At 36.0% G+C, this 12,482-nt stretch overlaps 1 protein-coding gene across 1 annotated transcript; it reads right to left on the bottom strand.

Moving 5' to 3' along the window:
* Positions 1-2,501: 2,501 nt before the first annotated feature.
* On the bottom strand, positions 2,502-7,274 carry LOC114302584 (dynamin-related protein 4C). The gene is made up of 2 exons (XM_028247628.2): positions 6,705-7,274; positions 2,502-4,272 (listed from the first exon to the last, which is right to left on the bottom strand). The coding sequence occupies exons 1-2, from the start codon at positions 7,195-7,197 to the stop codon at positions 2,684-2,686; spliced, it is 2,082 nt and encodes a 693-aa protein (XP_028103429.2). The 5' UTR covers positions 7,198-7,274; the 3' UTR covers positions 2,502-2,683.
* Between the last annotated feature and the right edge of the window lie 5,208 nt (positions 7,275-12,482).

Below are 12,482 nucleotides of genomic sequence, written 5' to 3'. Positions count from 1 at the left end.
TGAGATGCGCTCGAGCGTAGGAGAATCCGCTCGAGCGTAAAATCACACCTTCCAGTATTTTTACAGGCGACTGCAGAGATGCTGAGAGCTTCCAATCCCCGCTCGAGCGGACAGGCCAAAACTGGAAAAACTGGAAAAATATAACATGATCGAACAGGCAACTTTGAATGCATTTTTGCATTTTGCTTCGGGCCGCGAGCTGACCGGGCAGCTCGACCCCCGTAATAATCAGCGAAGTGGCAATCTTGAAAATATTTGCATCACAAACTTCTCTGAAAGGCTCAATTCGGGTTGGATTCGCATCTAAACACTCATAGCCTCACTGAAATAAAATGTGCGAAAATAAATACAACTGAAAGGAGTTTTGTCAAACGGGTTTGCCAAGAAATAAAACCTAACAAGTATGTACTCGTTACATTGAAAAAGTTTGCGTGAAATTACTAAAGTACAATTTTGAGATGCAAAAGCATCATTTAGTAAAACAAATATTAATTTATTCCTTATCATTATATAAAATAATTTTACTAAAATAATCTACCATGATTTTGATTCTAATATAAACTTGCTCTGATACCACATATAAGATTATAGGATCTATATACTAGAAATCAAAACACTATGAATATAAGTAACTACTAAAATATAAACTTAGATACATACCGTTTGATTCCGTTATTGTCTTGAGTTTTGCTTCCTTGAAAGAATATGGCATTCACAATTGGAAACCCTTAGCACCAGCTCTTCCCCTCTTTCTCTTAATCTTTTTGTTGTCTTTTCAATGGGGCTAACAACCCTTTGATCTACATATATATAAATATATGTAAACCCTAATAAGGATAGAGAGGGGACTGTGCCTAAATAAAACAATTACTGGGCCCTCCCATTAAGGAACCCAAATAACTTAAAACAGGCCTTACACCTCCATATCACATATCCACATATAAAATAATATATACACTAAGATGACCATAACCCAAACTTTATGGATCACAATAATAATTTTGGGCTCATACCGGTCAATCTATCTGAATCACGTTCAACCCGTTTTTCACAAATCAAACAAAATATAGTCAATGACAGCCTAATTGAGAATAAATTCTTACAGACATCACTATCGATCGCCGATTCATGTATAGATGAAATCTATGCATTATTTTCTGGGAATCTCATTCTTCTTCTCTTCTTGCAGTATACTTGGCAGATATTCTTCAAAGAATTCAAAGAATATGTGTACAGATTTCAATTTTGGGTGATTTATGAGGTGGGTTTATGAAATTTTGGATATTAAGTGTTGAAATTGAAACTACCAGCATGAAGAAAAACAATGTTTTCAAATATACGAACCATGTTTGGACCTATGCCATTTCCAACCTTTCATCTTTCTCTCTGCTCTCTCCGATGTTTCTTCACTTTCCGTTGCTTTAATGACTGTTCCATACTCACAAAGCCATTAAAAAAGTTTTAGATTTTTTATTTTGTTTTATTTTTTTTCTGTGTTTGTGATGATATTCTTGGAATGTTAGAAACTTGATTTTGATTCTGAGTTTGGTTTTAGAAAGAACAAGAAAGAACGGAGGGAGAAAATGAAGGAAAAAGAGGGAGGGAAGAAAAAAGAAAAAAAAAATGCTAAAGCAACGTTGTTTTGGCACTTCGAGCCATTTGGGATAGAAATAATTCGACTTAGTAGCTCTATTTCAAAATGTACAACTAAACAAATCAAAAAAATTTATAAACTCTCTCTCAAATTTTTTTAAAAAATTTATCTCAAAACACAAACCAAACACATCCACAATTTTTTTTTAAAATATAACAATTTGTTTGGTTAATTTTTTTTTTAAAAAAAAAATTCAAAATCATTTTTCTCTCTACTACATAACAATCAATCAATCAATCATTTGTTTCTCTCTTCCCTCTCTTTTTCTCACATCCCACACATCAATCAACATTCAACTACAAAAAAAAATAAATAAATAAATCATCCCAAACTTCAAAACTAATCTCAAAATATACAACCAAATAAATTTTTAAATTTTGTTTACTCTTTTTAAAAAAATTATTTTAAAAAATTGTTTCACAAATATAAACCAAACATGGCCGAAGTTTGTCTTTATTTCTTATTAATGACTCCCAAGACTTGGAACCAAAATTCTAAACTTCAAACTTGCATTTCATTTCACAGCAACCTCCAGCTCTCGGGCCTGATCTTAGCGTTCAAGTCACAAAAATAGTCTCTCAAGTAACGAGGGTAAGGTGTATCTTTTTCCCACCCAGATATGATTTATCATTTTAAGTCTAGCATTAGATAACAATTTTGGGTTTGATCAAAAGATAACAGTTCCTTCAAATCCTGAGCCCACTGAAATTAGAAGATATCCAAATAGAAAATGGGGATATGCATTTTCACACTACTTGTTTGTACTCCACAAACTGGCCTCAATCCATGTTTTGTACAGAATTAATAACAAGGTATTAGAATTCCAATCATAAGCAAACTATTCATGTATACTTAAAAAAACTTCTTATATAATTCCAAAAGATCAACCTAAACAAACAAGTTTCTTTAGATTATAGGCAATCAAGCAAAGCATAATAAAGCAAAAAACAAACTGACACAAGAAAACACAAACTGATCAACAAAAAAAGCTTAAACACTGAATAGTACTAAAATTCTGAAGCCAAGAGCCTAATCAACATTGACAGTGATTCTATCCATAATTTGGGCAACCACGTCCTTGGACTGCTTGAGCAACCTGATACTCTTGTTCAGCCTCTCACGCTTCATTGCAACTGGTGGCGGCTCTTCTAGCATCCTTTCAATTCCATGGCCTCCATGCGAACCCATGACCTCCTTCACTATATCCGTTTGCATGTTCCGGTTCACCAACTCATTAATACTTAATAGCAAGTGTAAAGCCAAGTTATCAATAAATCTTCTCAGAACTATCTTCCAGTAAGCAGTGATCCGCATTTTCAAGTCAAATGCTTGCTCCCTAGTGCTTGAATAAAGCCGGAGATGCCCAACCTCAATCTTCCCAAAACCTTCAATCGTGGTCTGCGGTGACATATAATGATTATCCATGACATCCCTGAAAGCATTCTGATGAGCCATAAGCTTAGCCCATTCTGTCATGTACTCTGGACTGCATGTATAATCAGCCAGCTTCTCCATCTCTACAAGCTCCGTCGCACGATCAAATGACTTTTCCTTCATTTTCGCTATAAGATTTTGCGCTGCTCTTCTTGTAGAAGCCATAAGTTGTGGGTAACTATCACAATGATACATCAAAACACGAATCACCACAGATTCAATGTAGTTCCACACTTTTGCCACGAAATCAACAGGCGTGTTTGCCATCTCCTTAACTTTCCCCCGCAAAATTATCAGAAAAGCAGCCCGGGGAAGAAAATTGGGCAGCCAAATTCCTTTGGTTTCATCCAAAACCCGAATCTCATCCATGAGAAAATTCTCAGTGGACTTGTTCCCGTCACTCTTCTGAAGTTCTTCAGAGTACTCGTTTAGCATTTCAGCCAACCTAACAGTACAATGCATGTTTTTGTCATCTGGGTACTCATCAAACTCACCCCTTGACAAAATTTTCCTCAAGGACTCCATCGACAATCCAATAATTCGCATGAATGCTGTCATTGCTTCAGCAACAGAAGACAATTTCTGGGGCATTCTGCTCAATTCTGAAAGGTGTGACTTCGACTTCTCATTGATCTTCCTCACAATATCAGGAAAACATTTGGATAGCATGGTGGCTTGAATTTGGACAAGTTTCTGTGCAAGACGAGGAACACCCACCATAGATTTGTTGATCTTGGAAAGAAGTGGATGAGATTGAAAAAGCCTTGCTTCTTCAACCCGAGCATCTTCATAAGACTCATCGCCAATTCGATTCCTCACACATACATAACCAAGTCCTATGTTCACATCATCCGCAGTAACTTTCTCAAGCAATCCTTCAGGAGCTATATCAACCTTTGTCACAACAGCTAGAGTCCTCTCACCGGTCTTGTCAACACGCTGCGACATCCTTATCGACTCGCATGTTGGGAAATCAACTGTTGCAGATAAAACATTCAGAATAATACTCTCATCTGGTTTGATATACTCCATTATGATCCTCGAAATCTGCTCGTATATATCTTCTGGTTGGCCGTGAACAGGGACTCTGGTGATTCCGGGAAGGTCCACCATTGTAAGATCAGGAACACCTGCCTTTTTCACAACCAGAGTCATGGGGGTGTGGGAAATCCCCTTCCCCTTACCTGCAATCAAAGACCAACACAGGATTTCAATATAGAGTAGCCAAAATAAACACTAATCAAAAATTTTAAAAAAATAAAAATAAATTACAACATTAATGTGGACAGAAATTATGATTTGTATTTGACATCCACTTTCATAAAGGTAGCCATTTAAATTTTTAGAAATTTAAATGAGCCAATCACTTACACTATGCTTGCATTATGAATTTATATAAAAATTTGAAAAAGAAAAAAAAGGTAAGACAAATATAATTCAAAATTAACAATAATCGTAACAAATCATTAGAGCACCTCTTCAAACTTTTTAAATGAGCCATGTTAGAGCATTTTCCATGCTGAATAAAAAATTTCATCAAATTTTAATAAAAATTTGATGAAAAATTTGATTAGATACTGTTCACTCTTTAAATATATCAGATTTTTTCACATCTCCGATTTTTCAGGAGGACATCCGAACGGATGTTCTAGAAATTGTCTGGACATGAACAAAAAAATCTATCAAAGTTGCTTTTGGGTGCACATCAGGGACGACGTCCAGCCCAACAATAACTACTTAAATTTGATAAAAGATGAAAGGCTCCGTTCATTTAATGAATTTTTTAGTTTTTCCCTCATTTGATATGAATTTGATGCCAACAGTGGAGCAAAAAAAGCGAGCCTATTTCATCAAATTTAAATTTGATGAAAAATCTAAGGAAAGGAGATGCTCTTAGCTATTATAGCTATGTTAGTTATTATAATTAGTATGATGATATTTTAGTAAATCTAACATATTGATCATATTTTAGTAAATCTAACATATTAGCAATTATAATAGCTATTTTAATAAAATTCTTGAAGCCTAAATATATTTGAAGAGCCTTGAGAAGCATTTTAAATATTTTGTGTGCATAAATAGATAAAATAAATACATAAATAAATAAATAAAAATTAAGCAAAATAAAAAACATATATTTTTAATATTTTAATTAATGAAAAATGAAGAATATGATTGAAATTGCTCAACATCTCCATTAATTGAAGGCTTAAATGTCAATTGACATATACAAATTTGACTTATCTTTAAAAAATACTCCACCAAAAATGCCAAATTTATTATTTTATTCTATTAACCTTAATCTTTTTTATTTTGATTTTTTGTGAACCTTTTTATTGGACCTCATTATTAAAATAATGAAAACAAAACCATTTATTGTGATGCTCTCTATTCATAAAATGGAAATATTCTATTACATTATCTAACCGTATGTATAATAATCTTTTTTTTAATATAAATTAATTATAAATTTTTATTTTTATTTCATAACCATTAAGGTAACGTTTGGTAACGTTTACATTTTTAATTTATATTTATAAAAAATTTATAAACTAATTTTATTTATTTTTGAAAAAACATAAACCGTGTTTGGTTTGAACAAAATGTTTGAAAATTTTTAAGAACATAACCTAAAAAATATATTTGTTCAAACTTAAAATATTTATATTTATTTTTTTATTATTTATGACAATGAAATCATACAAATTATAATTGAAAAAAAAAATTAATCAAAAAAATTTAATTGGAAAAAAATTTATTGAAAAAAAAATTATTTGAAAAAAGATTAATTGAAAAAAAAATATTTGAAAAAAGATTAATTGAAAAAAAATCTATTAGTTAAATTTTTAAATTTCTATTTAAAAATCAACATATACTCAGTTTACAACTTTTTTTCAAATTTATAAATTGAGACAACCATTTATAAATCAAAAAAATTATCATATAAGTTTTTATAAACTAAAAATTAAATAATATAAACTAAAATTATAAACTAAAAATTAAAAATTATCATATAAGTTTTTATAAAAAAAAATTAAATATAAATTAAAAATTAAAAACGAAATAATTGCAAAATAGGACCGAAATATTTATTGAAAATCTTCCATTAGATATGGTATGTCAAATTTAATATTGTTAAGTCATGTCAATTTGATGGACTGATTTCTTTCGGGTGCCAAATCAGACTGAAGAGGTATTGTGGGGTCATTAGGCTCATATTGGTCTTATTTTAATAATTTTAATTATTTATATTTATTTATATTTTAAGATTTATTGAGTTAGTGTTTGTTCGTGTGTTTGAAGGCACAGTAAAAATAAAATAAGTGAGGAAAAATAAAAAAATAAAAAATAAATAAAAAGAGAGAAAAATAAAAAATAAAAAATAAAAAGAAAAGAGAAAAGAAGCTGAAAGACAGAGAGATTGGGGGAGGGGGAATAATTCGAGCTCTCAAACATTATTAAAAAAAAAATACATGACAGCTAATCAATTAGGGTCATGGGATCACCTATTTTAGGGATTTCAAGCATTAATCTAAAAAATGCTAGAGATATCCATTTTTTTTTTTTTTTTTTATGTAAATTCCTTCTTGTCTCATGGCTCAGGGTCGATCCTTACCTGCAATTTCATCGGTGGCGACTTTAATGGCTTCGGCGACATGGGTTTCATCAGTGGGCACTGTTTTGCCAAGAAACTCTAAGTAAAGATCAGGTTGAGCATTTGAGTGGTGTTGGAGCCTCATTATGAGTGGCACTCTGGTACAAATGCCTTGGCCGCGTGGGAGGCTGATTCCGGCGAGGGATTCAAGGACGCTGGACTTGCCAGCAGATTGGTCGCCGACGACGACGATGGTGGGGAGTTGAATGCCCTCTTCAGCCACCTTGAGGTGGCGGAGCTTGTCGACGGCGTCGAGGAGTGGTCGAATGCGGTCGTTGTAGGAGGACGTAAGTGGCGGAGCATCTGCACTTGGAGTAATTAGGTAGTCAGCTGAAACTGAAGAAAGAGGTGTTGGGTCTTCAATGGCAAGTGATGAGAATGATGTTGGGACGAATTCTAAGGAGTTTTCTTCGATGTCTATGATGTTGGGACTCTGTTGAGAATGGCTAGCCATTGAGAGAGAGAGAGAGAGAGAGAGAGAGAGAGAGAGAGAGAGAGAGAGAGATGGATGGTGGGGGAGTAGAAGGGGAGCGCGCAAAAAAACGGGGAGTGCGCAGGAGAGGTGTTTTATAAGTAGGGGTGAAAGAAAAAACCGGTAAACTGTTTGGACCCATCGAATCGGACGAACCAGTCGATTTTGATCTGTTTTTTTTATTATTTCGGTCTATCCGGTTATGTTGAAACAAAAAATCAAAATTCAGGTTGATGTTCGGTAACCATAATTTGAAAACCGTATATACCGAACCACACTAATATATACTCCCTCCTTTTTTTATTATTATTACTTACCGTTCATTTATTTTTTATTATTCTTTTCGTGCAAGTCATCTATCTATCTCAATTCCAATAATCAAAACACCCTCTCACATTGTCCAATGTTTCACATTGCTCAAAATAAATAAATAAATAACTCTCTCTCTCTATCTAATTATCGCACTGCTTAAGAATGAATCTCATAGTCTTTGATGTTTCTGAGAGTGATTGCAACTCTCTACAAAAACAAATGTTCTGTCTCTCCTCTCTTCTCTCTATCTTTTTGTGTGTGTTCATCAATGGAAGATTTATATGCTTCATCTTCTTCCTACGAAATATTTTGTAAGTCTTCCGTCTTTCATCTTCTATCTTCACATTCTTCATGTGAAGGTTGGATCTCTCTCTCTCTCTCTCAAAACCTTCTCATCTTTTTCTATCTTCCATATTCTATCTTCATCTTCATGTGTTCACTAATGGTCTTTCACCTTCAAGCAAAGATTTTGTTGAAGATCGAAGAACCGATGTGTACTGAACGAACTGCACCATCCCAACGTAAAACCGCTTGGTGCGGTTCTTACTAGTAATTCGGTCTGTTCGGTGCAGATCAATGGAAAATCGAAGGGTGCGGTTCGGTGCAAAAATACAACAAAACCGAACCGCACCGCACCACACCACACCAATTTCACCCCTATTTATAAGGATGTGGTATCCAGTACGGACTCGTATGGAATGTGATTTTAAGCATGTAAATTAAGAGAAACTTGTTTTGAGAGATAGGTTAAAAAGGTTTTTTTTTTTTAAATTATATAAAAAATACAGGGATAATGAGACTTAAAAAGGTTAAAAATTTAAAAAGTTGACTTTTAACTTAATTGTCAAAATATACCTAACACCAATTATCTTTCAATTACTTGTATTTTAATTACTCCCTAACATGTTCTAGATTTTAATGGACTGGAAGGTATTGTTGGGTTCTTAAGATCCATTATGGCTGATAACCCGGTCAAATAGTTATCGATATTTGATCAACGTGATTTTTTATAGGAATAAAGTACTCGACGAGTTCTATACATTGAACAGTTCAGATAATTAAAACAAACCTGTGGTGAGCCCCCATGGGCCCAAAAGCACACTCCAGTCTGATCCCAGATTAGAGAGAAGCTTGACCCGTTTCAATAAGTTCTATTATTTGAACATTTGATCCACCAATTATATAGCGATCCTAGTTTTCCCCTTCATGTATTGTATTCCGAATTCGGGTCCCGTGGTTGGTTATGATTGTTTATATTCTGTTTCCGTCCTTAAATTCCTTGCATTTGAGTTTTAGGAAATGTTAGGCAGGTTTGAAACAGGTTGGGTGTGATTTGAAACAAATGACTGTTGTCCAGTTTTGATTTTTTCGCTCGAGCGAGGCTTTTGTCACTCGAGCGAGTTTCGGGTTTTAGTTCCTTCGCTCAAGCCAGGGTTCCTTCGCTCGAGCGAGATTTCAGTGGGATGTCTCTTCGCTCGAGCGAGCATTCTTGCGCTCGAGCGTTCGTCTGCATCTTGGAAAGACCTAAAGGTTGGTATTCTTTGCTCGAGCGAGGATTTTATCACTTGAGCGAGCGAGCTGTATGTTTTGTGTTCCTTCGCTCGAGCGAGAACTCTTGCACTCGAGCGTGCATCTGGGTTACAGATCTGAAGATTTGTATTGTGCGCTCGAGCGATGCTTCTTGCGCTCGAGCGAGGTGTTTGTTGTGTCTGGTCACTCGAGCGACTACTTCTTCGCTCGAGCAAGCTTCGCATATATCAGATCACAGCAACAGTCTTCTTCCTCACTTTTTGATTTCCTTTTCTTCTCAAACCCTAGATCCGACACATTCTCTCTCTACATACACATTCTCTCTACAAATACACCTAGTTGTAGTGGTCTTCTACCCTAGTCTCTTTGTAAAAAAGGTAAAGCTTGGTGTGGGCTTCACTTTGATTCGAAAAAGTTTGTGTTTGGAGCATTTTCGAGTTTCCTCATCTTCTCCATTGAGTCTCTTCTTTTGAGGTAGGGATAAACTACTCATCTTTATGAGTTTTAACATAAATTTTAGTCATTTTGATTAAATGGTGAAATTATGATAATTTTGAAAGTTAAGGTTTGGTTTGAAATTATAAAATAGGGGTTTTATATTTGTGGGACTCCATGTGTCTTTGAGACCTTGTTAATGTATTCATTGTATATGAAATGGATGGATTTGGCCTTGAGAGCAATGTTTGAGAAATGATGAAAAATGTCCTAATTGGGATTAAATCAAATGTTTATCAAAATAATGAAATTAATCATGCGAATGCATAATTGAGTGGAAATGATGAAATTGGGGACCAAATGTGATTATTGGTATAGTTGGATTGAAAATCGCTTACCTATGGAAAGTGTATTAATTTATCTATTTGATGAATTTAAATATCTGTTTAGAAATAACTGTTTGGGCTATCGGTGGAGGATAGTCGTGATTGTTGTAGAACTGCATGATGATTAGGTATATTGAAACTAATCAACTGAGTTATGTCATTGAATATGACTGTTGGATTAACACATTGAATATGTGCTTAAATTGATCATTGTATATGATGAAGTGTTTAAATACATTGTATATATATATATTTGTGTGGGAGGAGATATGAGATGTACTCCACTGTTTAGGAGGAGATAGGGGATGGACTCCATTGATAACTAAGTTGGCCGGAGTGTCCATGGTGAAAGTCCCGAAACCTTATATCTATCTTAATGATGTTGACGAATTGAAGTGTTGTCTTTATGAATTGTAGTCTCATTTCAAATCATTGATGAATTGAAGTATTGTTTTCATGAGTTGTAGTCTCATTTGAATTACTTGGATAAATAAACCATGTCGATAAAGTGAATTGGAAATGATAATAAAAGTGGGTTGTCAGAAAAATATCTACATTGATGGATTATAAACTAAATGGTGTGTATCGATGCACATGTGTTGAACAATTATCAGATGCTGATGTTTTAGTTATTTCTCATATTATGTTTAGCATATCTTTACTGGGCTTTGGCTCACCCTATATGGGACATCATTTTTAGGTACAAGCGATATACTGCCTCAAATGATGTAGCTTGGGAGGTTTAAAAGTTGAAGGCTTATTTTTGTAGTTATCTTTTGTATTACATGTAATTCAAGCCAAGGGCTTAATATGTTAAGAGTTAGAATTCTCTTTTGTTGTAACCAAGTGTTGACTTGGAAAGTTGTAAGCCAGTAGAGCATTTACTTTTGTTGTCAACATGTAATACTTTTTGTAATGAATACTCTGATAAATGAATATATGTTTTATTTCTCCTATTTCTATGGTTATCATGAGTGATTAGGTGATGTATTATTTTGAAGGCGTTACAACTTGGTATCAAAGCGTACCGGGTTTGAATACTTTGGGTACGTGGGAAGTGGTTAGTACCACAATGGGTTTTTCTCGCTTGCTAGAGACTTATGTATGATGTTATGTGCTTACGTGATAACATGTTTATGTGACTATATGGGTATGGGATTTACTTTCTAGGATATTGATCAGGTCTATGGGTTTCTGGGAGTCCTGTTGGAAAGGCACTTGATCACTGCTATTTCTGACCGGAACTCTAGCAACGCCACAGGACGGTCATTATTCGGAAATGAAATTCGTAAGTACTTATGTGATTATGTGCTTATGTGGGGTGAATTACAGTTATCTAACATATTAGGACGCGAGTGAAATAGCTTCGGCACATTTGTGAATGTGCTAATGTTCTTGTTACCTTTATTAGGATGTCCGAACGAGGACGTAGTGGTAGGCGTTGTAGGCCTATGAGGCAGGAGATGCCTATACCGGATGATATTCCGGCACAGAAGGAGGGTGTTGGTCAGGCCAACGTGGCCGAGCCAGTGGGTCAGCAAGCCATGGGCGCCTTAGCCTACGAGATGGCTGGAGCATTGAGGGAGTCTATGCGCATTCTCAGAGCTGAGAATCAAGCCCAGGCCCATGTAGCTAAGACAGGGCCTTCTTTTCTGAAGAGGGAGTTCTTTCGGTCGAATCCGAAAGAGTTTTTGGGTGATCCAAAAGAGCCACTGAAGGCCGATGAGTGGCTTGAATAGATGATGAAGACGTTTGAGATGTTAGGCATCGAAGACGGAGGCTTAAGGGTGACCTTAGCGTCCTTCCAGTTGAAGGGAGACGCGGGTCAGTGGTGGAAGTTCGTGCGGGGTCGTATTGGAGGAACTTTGGAGGCTTTCGTTGATGCCTTTCAGGAGAAGTTTTTGCCTCTTACTGTTAGGGAGAAGTTGAGAGATCAGTTCTGTCAGCTCAAGTAGTTGAATACACCAGTGGCAGAGTGGCAGAGTTTGAAACCACTTTCACTAGCGTGTCTAGGTTTGCGCCTGAGTTGGTAGCATCTGAGGAACATCGTTGTCTTGAGTTTGAGAAGAAGTTGAGGACCAGATTCAAGTTTCGAGTGGCCCGGTCCATGATTAGGGGGTATAGGCACCTTGTGCAAGCTGCAGCCCATCTTGAGACCATTATGCAGACAGAGGAGGGAAGGATGAGAGGCACCAAGAGGAGTCAGGATGGCTAGGGGGATGGGAGAAGGCAGAGGGGTTCTAACCCTCAGCAATCCCAGGGGACGCTTGCGAGATCTACCTTTCCAGTGCCAAGTTCAGGTTCTGGAAGAGGCAGTCAAGGAGACATTACTTGTTACAAATGTGGCCAACTGGGCCACAAGTCTCTAGCTTACCTGCAGAAGGGGGGAGGGCAGCGTACAGCATCATCTTCGGCTAGTCCTCAGAGCCAGAGTTAGGGCAGAGGCCAGCCGCTCGCTTGTTATCAGTGTAGACAGGCGGGGGACCTGAAGAGGTTTTGCCCGCAGTTGAGTGACACATCTGGTGCATCGGGTTCGAGGCAAACGCAGAGTTATCAGCCAGCAGTTCAGGCCTCGAAGGCCAATCAGGGAACCTCTTCGGCTCA

This window comes from Camellia sinensis, chromosome 2, assembly GCF_055761805.1.
Source record: "Camellia sinensis isolate YWXY chromosome 2, ASM5576180v1, whole genome shotgun sequence".
NCBI classification, from domain to species: domain Eukaryota; kingdom Viridiplantae; phylum Streptophyta; class Magnoliopsida; order Ericales; family Theaceae; genus Camellia; species Camellia sinensis.
Note: the sequence above shows the minus strand (reverse complement) of the source record. Positions and strands in the feature narration are given on the sequence as shown.